The following is a 17,370-nucleotide window of genomic DNA, read 5'->3' as shown; positions in this document are numbered from 1 at the left end:
GAGAGGGACTCCCTGTCAACAATAACTTAACAATTATTTTAGGTTTTTTTTTTTTTAATAAGTAAGACTTGTTAATTTCATCTTTCTCGAATTCCTATATGCATGCTAGCATAGAACCAACATAGAAGCAAGTCTTTTTGATCCATCTTTATTTTGAATGTGTGATAGAATTTCACTGTCACAAAAGTTTATGAATTTTGACACTTACACCATCTGTTCCATTTCTGGTCAAGGTTTGCTTGTTAAGTTTTTGACTTTGTCAAGAAATTTTTTATTTTGTTTGTGAACAAGTTGTGTGTAAAGATCTGGAGTCTAAATTAGTTTGTAGCAATGATCAACACGTTGGCATATTTGATAAAGGCCTCTCATTTCAATGTTTCATTGATTTCAACCACAAAGGCACAAACGCATGCTCACTGCTGTGCCCATTCATGTGTCAGGACAGTTGCCGAGTTAATTACCAATTTGTTGCAGTCCGTTGCTTTGATTCAGTTACCAATATGTTGTTGTGATGTTTGATTGAGCATTAACAATAGTTGTTAATATGTTTCCACACATGACTTAGTGGCAAATAGCATTACCTTCTCTGTGTAGATATCAGTGTATGTCAGCATGTGAATGTACTGAATCAGAGGTGCTTCAACTCATAGAGCTCCACTTCATTAAAAAAAAAAAAAAAAAAAAAAAAAAAAAACCTCTATAGGGCTCCATTTTGTTTTTATTTTTATAAGTTTTATAATTTATTGGGTATAATTTTGCATTTCTTCATTGTCTGCATCACAGGTCAATAATTTTTAAAACCGCTAGGGAATACCCCAAGAGAGTCGAGTGTATTGGGAAAGGAGGTGTACAATAAGTCCTAAGTTTCTCCAAGTAAAAAATACATGCACAACCATTAGTATTTTATTTGATATTTTCTTCCTAATTGACCAATTGAATTTAGTTAATTATGCTATTGATATATCCAATTGGAACTTTAAAATGAGTGGCATTGGAAGTTCATCAACACTACATATAGGTGGGAAGAATTTTACCCAAAATAATAATAATAATAATACTTAGTGTAAACTGTTTTTAACCATTTTTTAGAATAACCTCACTAAAATTAATAACAAGCACAACGACTTGGACACTGCTTCTTTGACCGAATATCTTGGCATTGGAAGTTTCATCAACGCTACATATTGGTGGGATGAATTTTATCCAAATAATAATAATAATAATAATAATAATTAGCGTAAACTGTTTTTAACCTTTTTTTTTTTTTGGAGTAAACTTAATAGCAAGCACAATGACTTGGACACTGCTTCTTTGACTGAATACCTTCTCTCAACTTTGGGTCGCTTTCAGGCAAACTTTGGTAGTTCCAAGTTGATGTTATTTTGCTAAACTGGATTAATGAAATTTTCAGCCAAAAAGAAAAACCTCTATAGAGCTCCATTTTGTTTGTGTGCATGGTTTGTGTTTAATTATAGGTATATGGGCCTGATAGTTTCTGTTCAAATGACACATTTTAATTTTTCTTCAGAAATTATCAAAAGAAAATATTATGCTCGCACAAGAATTTAAAAGTTTTTAGCTTTTCTTGAATTTAGAAATGTTATTTGGATTTCGAATAAAATTTTTGGATTTTTAATTTAGTGTACACTCTGTTGTGGATCAAATTTTAAGTTTATATGTAGTAGTAATAATCAATGACGAAGATTTTTTTTTTTTTTGAAGCCAATGACGAAGATTTTTAGATTTATCGGTATATTAATTTATTTTTCTTTTCCAATCTTTTCTACAACTTATAATGAAGATTTAAATTCAAAAAATCAATCTCTTTTACTTTTCTTTATTCCCTTGGCATCTTGACTGATCTAAATCGTTTTCATACAAATCTGTTTTGCTGTAGGAAAATTGCCAGCAAGCCAAGAGTACAAATTGTTGGCTTGAGTTTACCAAAAAAATTGTTGGCTTAAAAAAGAATAAAAAATATTGTCAAATGTTTTAACCATGTTTTATGTGAGTAAACTATGACAAAATGCAAAAGACCCTCCAACTTAGGGTCACTTTCACACATACTCCGGTTGTTTCAATTTAATTTTTTAATCCATAGGACAAGTGAAGTTCTCATATTGATAATTTCTTCAGCTCAATGACTGGAAAAAATATAAGTAAAATGACTCGTGATAACTAAAAAAAAATTAATTAAAATATAATATAGATATATATTTTTTTTCATCTTCTTCCTTTCTCTAACTTATCTCCTTCTTCCCTCTCATGAAACACACAAAATTGTAAAAGGCATTCTTGATAATAATCACAATTTTGGCTTTTCTTAATTAAAGAGAACCTTATAACTAACTTGATTGTCTTAAGTTTTTTGCTAGAGTTATATGTTGAACATGTGTAATTGGCATTAGTTGCCACCCTCCTCTATGGTACAGAATAATTTCTCATTCACAAGTAGCCATATTCAGGCAACATCAATAGTTTCATCTTATGTGTCATGTTCAGGCTGGTTGTGTTGCTCCCACAAGAAACTAACCAAAAATCCTGAGCTTGGCAGTTGCTTTGCCTTTTGGGTCGAGAATATATAGGGAACATCTTATCCTAATGCCTTACTCTCAAAACTGGAAAAACCAGAATACACCATAAAGATCAACACAAAATAAGAAATTGTGAAAGAAAATATTGAAAAAGGACTAGTGAAAAAAAATGTAAAAAATTAAATGGACTAGTTATTTCATCTTTCTCTCGTTCTTATAAGCAAGCTAGCATAGAGTTTTTACCATACCAACACAAGTGCAAGTTGAGAAGGAATTTGAAACCACAACATAATTTATCAATTTTTTAATTAACCAATTATGTAACTCAGATATTACCTATTAATTACCACGAGCATAGTCACAAAATATACGATAAAAAGCAGTAAAGAAAATAACACTAGATATTGAAAACCAATGGGTTAAAGTTTGCAACATGAATCGCACTCATGACCCTAGACTCTATGCAGTAGATACTGACTGACATGAACCTATAATCAGCTCCAAGTTGCATGGATTCTTTTATCTTGAAAACCTTCTACAAACTGTGTCAACGACTCCAAGGACCGAATCCAATGACCACCTTGAAGATTTGATCTCCACAATAACACACTAGCAATAGGCTCTTGTGGCTTCAACCTTGATCAGCACATAACAACAGAGTCTTGAGATTGATCTTCAATTCTCACTAGTTTTGGTGAGATTGAGGTTTTGATTTTCTTCTTCTTAGATGCAGAGCAACTCGGCAATACCTCAATTGTAGTTATGCTATAAAGTGTCTTTTATATGTTTGTAACTTTGTATGTATGACACAAAAAAGTACGAGGTAACACAAACTCAATTAAAACAAGTTAGATAGTTGCTTCTCTTGTATCTCAACTGAGCAAGTCACAACTGAGAAGTATTAAGAAACTTGCTTTGATCGATCCTGAGACTCGATTGAAGGTCTTACAAAAGCACTGCCTTGAGTGATCGAGACTCAATCGAATGGCAATTGAAACTCCGTACTTCTTTCTTTTGAGCTGCTTCTTGGACATCTGATTATGGATCAGAACAAGATCACGTGTCATAGAATCTTTCAACCTAAAAACCTAACACTAGTCTTTTAAATTAATGTTTATTTTGTATGTATGATAAAGTTGCATTGCCACAAAAGTTCATGAATTTTGACACATGCCATCTTTCCATTTCTAGTCACGGTAAGGTTTGCTGACAAAACCAGCAGATATTTGAAAAACATGTTAATAATGTCTTTTAGCATGGATGTAATTTAATAACAAGCAGGTAGTGAATCCCCCAAGAGAGGACTTGCTTGACTTCTTTGTTGAATGTTTGATTCCTTAACCAAAATCTATTTTGTTCTACAAATTGTTATCACAATTCGAGATGAACATTTCTTGAATGAATGTTTTCCAGCAGACTTTTTTTTTAAATATTTGGATAAACTTGTCAGATAGTTTTATTTCTATATGAAAACAAATCACAGGATATTGTTTAGACAATAACATACTATTGGTTGTATTAGGGAAGGAAGTATACAATTAGTCTCAAATTTCTCTAAATAAAACATTCATGCATTTGGATCATATTTCTATTCATACGCACCACCATTGGAATTTTGTTTGATTGCTTTCTTCCTAGTCAACCAATTGAATTAAATTGATTATGCTATTCATATATCAAATTGGAACTTTAAAATGAATAGAATTGGAACTTTCATCAATAGTACATAGTGATTGCATGAATTTTTCCCCTAAAAAATAGAACAAAAAATTATTTTAACCTGTTTTTAACCATTTTTAAATAGGCCCACTAAAATTATGAGCGACCTTAACAACCTCTTATTCTTTTTTAGAATAAAAAAGCATAACAACTTTGATATTGCTTCATTACACCAATACATTTTGCACAAACTGCATTGAAAATTATGATTTTTTTTTTTACTATGAAAATATGATTTGTTTTGTAGTATGCAGTCCTTGAAAATATAATAAAAAAATGTTATCTAATAGTAAATTTGTAAAAATTCACATTCAATGAAAATATATAGAAATAATTTAAAGAGTTTCTTTCTAAACTTATCAGCCAACATAGTCCACGTGTTTAGGTTGAACCAACACATGGGGAAGGCCAAAAATAAGCCTTACGAAACTTCAATGTCAAGGCCCAATCATATAAGCAATAGGGTTGCAAGATCGCTACTGAAATCAGCTTATTGAGTCCCAACAAAAAATAACAACAGCCACTTGAACCAACGGCCGGGAAAATATCAAGTTCAGATTCAATTGTTTCCCTCCATCGCATGAACCAAGCTCACTGAAGACGGAGGTAATCAGTGAAGGGAGAAAATAAGGAGCAGTGGTTCTTTTAACACAAAATAAGAAAATTATAAAAAAAATTAATGGAAAAAAATGTCAAAAATAACTAAAAATTTATTTTTAGCTTTTTTTCTGTTTTAAATAAAATTTGACTTGCCGGTCGCCAATTTCATTGGCCTCAAATTCTTATAACTATGAAAAGAGAAGCAACTATCTTTTTAGTCCATGCTTATTTTGCACCTATGATAAAGTTGCGCTATCACAAAGGTTCATTAATTTCACAGCCATACCACCAGTTCCATTTCTACTAAACAAGCCTAAGCGTATTGCTGGAAAAAGCAGCAAATTAGTGAAAAAACATGTTTCTAATAAATATTGGTATAATTCATAAGCAAATTTAAAAACAATCTGCCATTGTGATTTATGAGAGGACATGTACTTGTTAAGTGTTTGGCATATTAATTAAAAATCTATTTCACGATTAGAATTCCAGTTTATTATTTCTTGAAGCGGTTTCCAATTGGTCCCAAGTTTCTCCATCTAAAAGATTCATGCATAAGATTTAGAACCACATTTCTACATATAACACCACTGGTATTTTATTTTTATTACTTTTCTTCCTAATCAACATATTCAGTCAAGTTTATTAAGTATTAATATTAAAGAACTTGTAGAATCAGTGGAATTTGAAGTTTCCTTAGTTCATGGTAGATATTGGTGGCGTGAATTTAACCAACAAAAAATTGTTGTCAATTGTTTTCGACCTTCTTTTATATTATTTTTTTAAGTGAATTAGATCACAAAATATATCTAATAAATCTCTCCATCCATCCATCCATCATTATCATTATCATTATTATTACTATTACTATTACGATAGAATTTTAACTTATGTTATTATATCATCAAATAAAGATATCAATTGGTTTTTTATGCCTTTCAAAAAAAAAAAAAAAATTGGTTTTATATGTAGACTGGGATTTGAATCCTAAATTTCTTAATTGATAACAAAAGATTTTACTAATTAAACTAACTAAAACTCACTATTTTTGTATAATTTTAACATATTATATATATGTTCTATCGTTTAGAACCTTCAATTAAAAACTATAGTAATGGCTGGCAACTTAAAGTCAGAGTCGGACCTATTCTATTTCAATGATTCTATGAATTCCCTTTTTTAATTTTGATAGACGTAATGAACGATGAATGATGATGGCCAATCAAAATTCAGTCTAAAATACAATGCACTCTTGGTCAAGTTAGAAAATAGAAAATTGAAATGCATCCATGATTTACTACCATGCAATTTGGTAGCATTTACGTAACAAAATCATAGTCAATTTTTTTAAAGTATGATCAAGGACTGTTTCTTGAGATTAAAAAACATTGATCCTTTTCCATTGTGTTGCTTACTATACCAACTATTGATCCTAAGTTCTATATTGGAGAAACTAAAGTTTTCATTGCATCGAAAGCGAGCGACAAACAGTACGTGAACAGTGTCAAATAATTTTTAAATGTGTGAATAGTATCGTGTGACCCATTTTTGATATTTTTTCTGAATAAAGTGATTGCGAGTTCCGTAAACAGTACATGAACAGTACGTGAACAATAAATCTTGTCCCTTTTGAAACGCGTGCAGCAGAAGAAAAAAAAAATGCTGGACGCAGACGCCTACAATTCATCCGTATCCAAACCAACGCTAAGAACCCACAAAATGCAGGTCCAATCTACTAGACTCACCACCATTTACATGGAAAAATCACAATAATTTTTTAAAGAATGTGTTAGAATTAAAGGCATATACAACGTAGATACTAGAACATAAATAATCAATAAATCTATAAGGTTTGGAGCATTCATAGCAAGATTGCTAAAAAAAAAATTATTTTACCATCTAAAAGGTAATTTTAACTATTTTACAATATCAATTTACAATTCATCAACATTCCAATTCTTATCTTTCACATATTCAACAGTTGAATTCTTAAAATATTAATTCAATAACAAGTTATTGAATGGTGTAACATTACTTAGAGTTACATCAGGTGTAACTTGAACTCAACCCTATATATATATATATATATATATATATATATATATATATATATATATATTTATATATATATATATATATATATAGTTATGCTAACGAGTGCCCTTATGGCAATAGTTAATAATCCATTTTAGAAAAGTTTTGACACTACTTTGATGAGAAATGAAAAAAAAAAAAAAACTGTCAAAATATATATATTTTTTTCTCATAAGCAATGTTACACCACCCAATAATTTGTTATTGAATTAATATTTTGAAAATTCAACCGTTGAATTATATGTTCTATATGTTCTTAACATATATGCCAATTTTCATATCAATCGGATGTTATTTACCATTTGATCTATAAACTCATCTTTTATGTATTATTTTAAACTACAAAAACTTGAATTTTAACAATTGATTAATGACATGGCTATTAATTTTTGATCACCTTAAAATTTGCAAGTACAGAGAATATATGAAGATAATGTAATCTAACGATAAATTTGTCAATATTTGAATCCAATTAAAAAATATTGAGTGGTGTAATATTACTTAAAGTTACACTAATTTGAACTTCAAATCACAGCAATATATACAAGCTAACTTCACAGTAATCCATATATTAGTATACAAACTCAATCTGAAATTGAAAAGGCTTTTAGAAGGCTTACAACAAGGAATGGTTTATTGTTTCCTCTGCAGGCAGTGAACGGTGTAGTTGGGCCGCGAACATCTGGTCATCTGTTTTATTGCTCCATTTCCAATGAAGTGCGTGACAACATGGGATTGCAAGCTTTCCTTCACATCTTCCACAGCCTCACCCTCCAATTTCATTTTCATAGCGTTGTTGTCCGTTAATCTATGTGAAACCTTTCCATGAAAAGCTTGAAATGGGTGTGTGAAGAACCACCCTCGTTCACAGCTTGCACAGCCAAGCTTTTCCATTTCTTAGCACTCCTCCTTATCTCTTCCCCTTTCTCTGCAGCTCCCATCACCATCTCCAAGCACCTCTTTATTTCGGCCCTCTCCACAACTTCTTCTTCTTCATTCACCTTCGCTTTAATTCCAGTCCCCCACACCTCCTCCACCATCTTGGCATTCATAATTTGATCTGAAAAATGTGGACATGCCACCACCGGCACTCCGGCTACAATACTCTCCAAGGTCGAGTTCCACCCGCAATGTGTCAAGAAACAGCCCACTGAATGGTGATGCAACACCTCAACCTGTGAACACCGTGGCACTATTAACCCTTGTGTTTCTTCCTTCAACTTATTCTTTATCGTGTCCTCTATTTCTGATCCTCCGTTCTCTAAAGCTCGAATTACCCACAAGAATGGACGGTCGGTTTCAACTAGTCCATGAAAAATCTCTTCCATTTGCTTTCCTTGCAACGTAACTAGGCTTCCAAAAGACACATAAACCACCGAGTTATTTGGCTTTGAGTTTAGCCAATGAAGATAGTCCTTAGAGCTCTCAAACAAGTCACATCCAAACGGGGAATTACCAGACTGGTCTTTTGTGTCGAAAAAAGTAGATGGAACCAATGGTCCGATTGGTATTAAATTGAAATTAACAACGGCTTCGATTGCTGCTTCTTCTAGAGCATCAAAGGTGTTCAGTAATACACATGGGTTAGGATCTTTTTCAAGGGTTTGGATAAGTTCCTGAAAGGTAGGTAGGTATAATTTGTGTGGACTAGTTGGTAAGAGAAACGAAGGTAGGTTCGAGGAAGCAAATGGTGGCAACCCTTTGAACTGCATAGAATTTGGGGGGCTATCTTCATAAATATGATACATACCATCATGGGCATTGAAGTATTTCTGGTATATAGCAAGTGCTGCAGTGGACTGAATGCAAAGAAAAGCAGAAGGTATACCCATATCACGTGCCACATCAGCAGCCCATGGGAGAAGGAAGGTGTAGACTAAGAAGGTGACCTTGTGATGCTGCTCGTTATTTGAGAGTTTGACAATCAAGTTGGCGAGTGTTTGTGAGCCCACACGCTTGAACTCGGACATGATGTGTTGTGGGTCTTCAATTGCTTTGTTTCCATCATCAAAGCCATCGGAGAAAGAGGCATAGGACAAGCCCTCAAGTGAAGGGAATTTTTTTATTTGTTTGAGGCCGTGGACGGTGGTGGCAAAGGTCACACGTGCTGCACCGCCGTGTATTAGACGTATGGCGAGTTGGAGAGTAGGGTTAATATGGCCTTGGCCTGTCCAGCATATGAGAAGGAAGTGTTGGCTGTTCATGCTCGTTTGATCGATTTCTCTTTCTTTTTTTACAAACTGATTAGTGTTCAGATGCCTAACGAATGGCAAACTTTTCTCTTTTATCCATTCCTTCACACAATAAATTGTCATATTTTCAAAAAGTAAAAGTGAAAAGATGGTGTTGTCCATAATTTAATCATTAATTGGCTTTGCAACCTTTGCTTTATTATTAATGGATAAAGTGAAACAAGACCATGCTCGATCATTTTCTTCTTTTTCATTTTTTCTTGACAGTTGATTAGCTGCACATGTTGTGGTTGTGTTTATCAAAAGAATGAAGATAAAGTCCAAAAGTTGCTGGCATATAGATGATAATAAACACGTTTGCCAGCCCCCATAAAGTAATTCAAGTCTGAGCCTGTGCACGTTTGCCAGCCCCCATAAAGTTGACAACACAAAGACTAAAAATGACCCAATTTTTATTTAGCTCACAAATGAAGTTGGGGGTAATTTAGTAATTTCAATGGAATGTTGATGGTTTTAGAGTTAATGAAAAGACGAAAAGGACTCCAAGTTTTTTTCAGCTCACAACAGACCTTTAGAGCAACAATGTAATTCAACATAATGACAAAGTTGACAACACTTTTGGCAGCCCCCATAAAGTCTGAGCCTCTACACGTTTGGCGGCCCCCATAAAGTTGACAACACAAATACTAAAAAGGACCTCATTCTTATTTAGCTCACAGCTGAAATTGGGGGTAATTAAGTAATTTCAATAGAATGTTGAAGGTTTTAGAGTTTCAAAAGTAAAATTCTTAGTTTTACTTACAACCAGGAAAAGTAGTGCTTCCTCCTCTTACATTCAAAATAGATCCCACTCTAAATTTAATGAGCGAACCCTATTATGAATGTGAGAGGAGAGAGTATTATTCTTTATACTCCGGGAGTATCTAAGAATTAGTCGTTTCAAAAAAGAATTTTACTAACGTGTGCCCTAAGAGCAAACAATAGTATACCATTTTTTTAAAAAATTTTACAACTTTTTTAATTTTCCATAAAATATTTTAAAAAATGAATGGCTTAATGGCACACACTAACCGGACTTTCAAAAAAATTTGCTGGACTTCAATATTGTTTTTGCTGGGTTTGCCGTTTTAACACTTGAGATGTCATTTTGTCAAACAAGGAGCTGAACTCTCCTTTTTTATATAGAGTATAGAAGTATAGATATCTAATGCCATATTTGCATGTCCTTCACTTGACCATACGGCGTTATTCTGCAAAAAAATAATAATAATAATAGTACGGCGTAGCCTTCTAAACATACACAGAGGCGAGTCTTTTTTTTTTTGGTGGGTATAATTGTAGTGTTCAGATCATTAAAAAAAAAAAGTGTACACTAACCGTAAGTTGTGACATCCATTAAAAAGTTCAACAATAATATATATATATATATATATATATATATATATATATATATATATATATATATATATATATAAAATTAACAATCAATATAAACAAAAGGAGTATAAAAAATAATATTAAATAAAAATAAAAAAATTTATAAAAAAACAACTTATCTATTTTAATTATAATTTATTCAGAAAATATAAAATCAAATTTAATCAAATTTTATTTTGCTCTAGGTTAATTATTTAAAAAGATAGTGAATTTTGTAAGCATAATTAATGGACTGGGGCCGGGGAATAAAAAAGATAGAAAAGAAGAACTGAGAGTTTGAGAGGGTCTAAGAACGGAAAGAATAGAGAGAAACAAATTGACATATATTACCCCCCCCCCCCTCCTTTTTTTTTTTTTTGTGGTAAAAGGAGGAATCTATTAGAGAAACTAAACCGCCAAATGAGGCTCGATACAGAGTCTGTTGAGGTACAACCCATTAGCATCAGCATTAAGAAAATCTACAATGTCCATTGGCGGACTACTAAATAAACAAAAACCATTAATTTGGATATGGGACCCAATCTTGCTAAGAAATCTATGCATCTATTAGATTCCTGAAAGCAGTGCTTAATTCGAACCTGGGAGAGTTGTGAGATATTACCTTTATTTCTAGCAATTGGTCTCTTAACAGTGCATGAGATTTACGCAATTATGCCCTCCAATAAAAGAGCTCCACAACAGCATATTTCCTAAAACGTTAATACAACTGCCCACACCCAATGACTACTCATTTAAAATGAGGAATTATATTTCATAGAAAAAGTAAATATCTCTTGAATCATCCATCATTACAATAAATCAGATCCACACCAACAAATCTTATAAAAAGAAACCACCAAAACAATCTTAAAATGTTATTCTTTGTATATTTTTCTACACTTTGTCACACGGTGGCTCTGCCTTTTGTCTACACTAGTGGTATCTCTAGCCGTTACCATCTCAAAAACCAATTTTATAACATATAATACATCACTTTACAACATCTCTTATATCAAAACTTCTATTTTTTTAACACTTCATTTAAATATTCTTTCTTTATTATTTTTTATTCTTCCTCTCTCTGTCTCTGTCTCTGTCTCTCTCTCCTCTGTGTCTCTCTTTCTCAAACCAACGCCGCCGGCCACCATATTCACCCACCCATATCACAACCACCACATCCACCCACCATCGCCACCACTAGCCACCAACCAAACCACCACAACCACAAAAAAAAAAAAAAACTCCACATCCAAAGCCATCGAATCAAAGAACCACCCTGATCAAAGAATCATCCAAATCAAAGAATCACAAAATCACAACAAAGACCCAAAACCACCCCGATCAACAAACCACACCTAGCACCCAAAGCCACCCTGATCAACCCACAAACCCAACCACTAAAATCAAGAACCCACCAAAATCAATCAAAACCAATGAAATTAAAACTCCTCGATATCAAATTGCAAAACCCAGCATCGCATCCTGGCCACGCCTAAGACCCACAAACTCAAGATGCAAAGAGAAACGAAAACAGATAGGCAGAGAGAAAATGAAAGAAAGAGTAAGAATGAGTGGATGGAGAGCACGAGAGAGGGACTGAAAAGGAAAAAAGGAGTGGACGAAGAGCACGAGATCGGTGGCGGCATGTGGGTATAGAGATAGTGCAGAGATTGGAGGGTAATCGGATGGTGGAGGAACTGTATTCGAATTGGACAATGGGGATGGAGATAACAACGATGATGATGACGAGGAGAGAGCATGTGGGTTTGGAGAATAATGGCGGCGGTATGTTTTGGCAAGCTATGGAGGGCTCGCTTGAGAGAGAGAGACACCAGAAGGAGAGAGGGACGGAGAGCACGAGAGAGAGTGAAAAGGAAAGTAAAAAGGAAAGAAAGCAATAATAAAAAATTGTAGCACCTTGCTACAGTGAGGTGTTAGAAATAAAACCTCATTATAGCAAGTTGCTAAAATTTTTAAAATTTGACACCCTTGATAAAGATGGATTTTTATGATTTGAGGTGCTAAAAATGCTAAAAAATAGCATTTAGTATTTTTGACACCCTTAATGAAAATGCTCTAATGTGGCGTTTGGTACGGGGAATCCACATTACTCCTGGCATCTAGATTCCCAGGAATGTGATTCCTAGGAATCACATTCCTAGGAATGTAGTTATTCCTATGTTTGGTTTCATTGGGAGATTCCTAGGAATGTGAGATGATAATGTTTGGTGTATTCCCAGGAATTTTAAATGAATTATTTGTTTTTCCCATTTTGTCCTTAGATTTGAATGTGAAGTACCAAGCCCATTAAAAAAAAAAATTCCTTTAAATAAATAATGAAAAAAAAATATATAAACTATTAATTAGTCCTTTAAAAAAATATCTTACTCTAAATAGATAGATAAAAAACATTATATAAACTATCAATTAGCAACACATTCATTAAAACTGTGATCTAACATTTCAAAATGACAAGAATAATACAAAAATAACTATTAGCAGAGTTATTTATCCTGTTTATGTTGTTTTGGCGGGAAAAGATAAAAACAAGAGAGAAGATATTGATAATTTGTTTTATAGTTTATCTTAATTGCTTAAATGATAAGGAAAAAAGGGTTAAAATTGTCAATTTATAAAAAATACAATTTCTTTTAAGTTTGGGAATCTGGATTCCCACCTGTTTTAAAGGGAATCCACATTCCTACTGAGAGGGGTTTAAGGATTCCCCTGGCATCTGATTCCCTAGCGTAATTTGCAACCAAACATGGAAATCTTTAAACATTCCTGGGAATTCTAAAACATTACCCCATACCAAACGCCACCTAAGAGTATCTTGAACAAGAACACAAAGGAAGATTACAAAACTTGACCCAGTTGAGCCCTTAGAAATTAAAAACAATGAACCAACTTGTTATATAATGACCCTCGATTATAAAGTTTGGACAAAATCACTACTGTTATCTTATCTCAATTCTCAACAGAACAGTGGCAATGTTACAGAATTTTATAATTACATATCATGCGACTGGACTTTATTTCTATTTCTAGTTTCATTTTTTTAAGTAGCCTATGTGTGTGCACTTGTGAAGTACAAACACTTCATTTAGGTGTTGTACCTGTCTCAAACATAGAGCATGCCTACGAGAATTAAAAAAGCTGTCAATACTTTTTCAATTCTCGAGAAAATATTTCTAAAAATGATTAATTATTGTGTGCCCTAAAGGCACACATTAGCAAAATCCTATATATATATATATATATATATATATATATTTTTTTTTTTTTTTGCTTCTGCAAGACTCAATTGATCACATCATCAGCTGAACTTTTTTTTTCTTGTTTAGAGGAAATAAATTATATTTTTCTTTTGAAGTCTCCTAATGTTGTAGCAAGTGTCAAGGAAGTGACTAGTGAGCAACAGTTTCGAAAAAATTGTCAAACCGCTGCTACAGACTTGGCCTTATTACATGGCATGGCAATTGAATTGACTTAACACAAAGTTGTGATCTAGGGTGCATATGTGTTGGTGGAGCTTGGAAACTTAACAAATGTCATTTAAGATTTGGTTGTTCCAAACTTGTGAAGTGCTAAATCAATGTCTTTTCCTCATCTTTTTGGCATTAATAGAAATTAATACTTATTCATAAGCTGAGTGCACGAGCAAACCCTTCAAAAACCTCTCTCTGGCATTCATGTTGTCCTGACAGTTTATGTTGGGTTATATTTATAATTCATAGTTCTATACATTGCAGAAAAATCTGTCCATCTAGAATGACTCTTTCAAAATAAAATATGTACTACATTCTTTACTGAGTGACACTGTTTCTAGTTTAATCCTTTATCAACAGAGACTACACTAAACTGTTAGATAGAGAACGCTCATAACATGTTTAGACACCATATTCAGCATTATACGGTGCAATCCCATGAGGTTTCTCTTGGAATCGTACTCTTTGCTTGGGAGGTAAAGCAATTGGTTCCAAGTGCCAAGAGCTTTCTGGAATGCCATATCTCCCAATTCCAGGCACTCTAAAAGCAGGAATGCGATGAGAGAAACCAAGCATTGTTGATTGGGAAACTGCATGCGTCAGATCAAACCCATCAAACTGTTTTCAGTGGAAGAAAGTCAGGCAACCCTTCACCTCCTTCAACCTAGCAATTGATATCTCTTCCCTTTCGTGTAAGTCCGATAGAATTTGGACAACCTGGCATTGGCAATTTTCATAATCAAAACGCTTCCATTTGCCATTCTAGTTCTTATACATAGCCCAAATCTCACCTTTTACTGGGTAAATTCTGTAGAATGGCTCATCATTGCTTTTAACACTGTAAACTAAATAGGAAAACTGGGACATTTCAAGGTTGGCACTAGTTCCACTAACCTTAAATTTCCCACAAACAATGGGTATGTCTTCTTTCTTCCAGTCAGTCTCATGGTCAAGAATGGGTAGAGGTTCTAGGAAAGTCACACATACTTGGCTCTCAGAAATTATATCATCTATTCTGGTGTATTGCCGTGGCAAAAAATCTTTTCCACTGTATACAGCCCATTCCTGACCCGTGGCAAAATCATTTGATGACCAACTGGGTTTCAAAAGTTTGTCTTCTGGAGATGACTTCAAGGAAGGAAGTCCTCCCAATGGAATAGATGGAGAAAAACTACTAGCATTCCTATTCTTTGGTGCCTTTTGGGAGTCAATCTCCAGACACATAATATCAGGCAGGGCAAATTGATCAAGCTCAAACATCCCATCAACAACTTTATCAATTTCTCCACCCTTAAACCTATATGCTGGGACATTATGAGAGAATATATACAAATTATCCGGGGAGATATGGAAAGTGACAGGACTCCCTCCAATTTTTTGTCTCTCAAAGATGCTTCTAAAACCATCTACTTGCGCCAAACATGCACCATCTGCACCTAAATATTTTGAAAAATCTGTGAGAATTTCAACAACTCAAATTTACAATCTTTAACAAAACTAGGATTATGGGCCCGTTCATGAAGGTTCCAATCCTTATACAGTGCCCAAATCTCACCTCTTCTGGGGTAAATTTCAAATTGTTCATCTGTGACACCATGAATCCATGAGCATTTGTGGGATGAGACCATTGGCCAGTTTTCCCCATCATTCATCTCTGGATTCAAATCAAATGACCCACAAGCAACAGGTAAGCCAACATCACACCATCGTCTCTCACCATCACTAATAGGGATTGGCTTTAACCATGTAACAAGAACTGATCGTGCTGAGTTGCAAGCAACTTGAGCATACCTTAAATTATGAGGGAGATTTGCTCTATATTGAGCACCCCAGATCTGACCTGCCCTGAAATGCTCAGGTTTTCTCTCATTCTCAAATGTATAGTAGTCCTGACAAGGCCTTTTCTGTGCCAAAGATTTTGAAGAACAAGAAAAATCCTCCTCCAAACTGATTGGCTTTGATGTTGGCATATTTATTCGGCCTATAGAAAAATATGTGTCTGCTCTAATGTTGCCTCTAGAATTCAAATCCTCAGAAACCTTATTGGATGGTTGCTGACAAATAATTTTATCACATTGCCACTTAACATCAAGAGAATTTTGGAGTTTGAATCTCAAAGTTCCAATGTCTTCTGAAAATATCGTAGTTGTTCTACAACTTCCACCCAAACTTTGGCTTGAAAAACCCCTCTCACACACAGAAGAGTTGTTAGCAGTACTTATTGTTTCCTTACTTGCTACATTTTGATAGGATAATGCTCTTATATTAAAAGATTCATAATCCTCCCTATATGCATTCCTTTTCAAATCATACGCAGAATGTTTCTCATAGTTAGATAGCATGGAGAATGCATCCTCCACAAGTTTCAGAGCCAATTCAGTGCCAGGAAACTTTGTCTTGGTAGGTTTTAACAATGTGTGGAGACTTTGGTAACAAGATTTAACAGCATGAAATGTAGACGAAGGTGTAAGCTGAAGAGCCCAGTAGTAATCAATTCCATAACCAGGAAACTGGATATTGGACGCAGATAGAATGTCACAGACAGCCAACATTGCGCCAATGTTATCAATTGCTGGAAAAAGCTTTTGTGCCATGAGTAAGTTATCCCTGGCACCAGTATAGTCATTGCTAAGAATTTTCGTTCAGCATCTCGCTATTCTAGAATAGCCTTCTTCTTATTTTGATTAATGTCTAGCATCCTCTAAATATTGTCAAATTCAGTATTCAAATCCAAATGATCCCAAATTTAGTGATTCCAAATGAGCGGAGTATCAAAACTGCAATCAAAGTGATAGGCAGGATTGGCATCAACAATGAGGAAAATGTGTAACTTGAATTGTGGAAAATTGTCACTCACAAGAATTGGAAGAGGTTCTTAAGGAATATTTACCAACATAAAGCAAACAAATTTAAACATCATTGTTTTTGGGCAGCCTATGGGAAACATCATCATCGTTTCCATGTGTATGATAAGAATCACCTTTGCAAAACCTCTATATCATGACTGATAATTTTTAAAATGATTACTCAAATCTTAATTTGGGTCCAGCAATACAATTACCTGCTTGTGGAGAAACACCCTAACAGAGGCATTACCAAAAAAAAAGAATTATTGCAAGCTTACAAAACCATACAAAAAATTCCAACCCCACAAGACTGTAAGAAATTCAACGCAAAATTTAAAATTTAAAACCACCCAAAATTGCCTATCAGAAACCCCACAATAAAAGGCTTTCTAGTAAGACCAACTTCAACACAAAGGTCCTTAAACTGAAATGCAATGAAAAAGGACCCAAAAATTTACCACCATTCTCCCACCAACCAAAAGGG

General features: G+C 33.9%; 2 protein-coding genes across 2 annotated transcripts; both read right to left on the bottom strand.

Moving 5' to 3' along the window:
- Positions 1 to 7,469: 7,469 nt before the first annotated feature.
- LOC142631240 (crocetin glucosyltransferase, chloroplastic-like) lies at positions 7,470 to 9,197 on the bottom strand. The gene has a single exon (XM_075805356.1). The coding sequence runs from the start codon at positions 9,146 to 9,148 to the stop codon at positions 7,748 to 7,750; it is 1,401 nt and encodes a 466-aa protein (XP_075661471.1). The 5' UTR covers positions 9,149 to 9,197; the 3' UTR covers positions 7,470 to 7,747.
- Positions 9,198 to 14,442: 5,245 nt separating this feature from the next.
- On the bottom strand, positions 14,443 to 16,634 carry LOC142633088 (uncharacterized). The gene is made up of 3 exons (XM_075807360.1): positions 15,596 to 16,634; positions 14,832 to 15,494; positions 14,443 to 14,630 (listed from the first exon to the last, which is right to left on the bottom strand). The coding sequence occupies exons 1-3, from the start codon at positions 16,632 to 16,634 to the stop codon at positions 14,443 to 14,445; spliced, it is 1,890 nt and encodes a 629-aa protein (XP_075663475.1).
- Positions 16,635 to 17,370: the final 736 nt, after the last annotated feature.

Source organism: Castanea sativa, chromosome 4 (assembly GCF_040712315.1).
Source record: "Castanea sativa cultivar Marrone di Chiusa Pesio chromosome 4, ASM4071231v1".
Classification (NCBI taxonomy): domain Eukaryota; kingdom Viridiplantae; phylum Streptophyta; class Magnoliopsida; order Fagales; family Fagaceae; genus Castanea; species Castanea sativa.
The sequence above is the reverse complement of the archived record's forward strand: the minus strand, read 5'-3'. Positions and strand labels throughout refer to the sequence as shown.

Excerpts from the sequence above, each read along its gene's own strand:
- LOC142631240 (XM_075805356.1), bottom strand. The coding sequence starts at position 9,148 with ATGAACAGCCAACACTTCCTTCTCATATGCTGGACAGGCCAAGGCCAT.
- LOC142633088 (XM_075807360.1), bottom strand. The coding sequence starts at position 16,634 with ATGGCACAAAAGCTTTTTCCAGCAATTGATAACATTGGCGCAATGTTG. Across the intron at positions 15,495-15,595 it reads TGAAATTTACCCCAGAAGAG|ATTTTTCAAAATATTTAGGT; the intron begins GTGAGATTTGGG and ends AAATTCTCACAG. Across the intron at positions 14,631-14,831 it reads CAGAATTTACCCAGTAAAAG|TTTCCCAATCAACAATGCTT; the intron begins GTGAGATTTGGG and ends TGACGCATGCAG.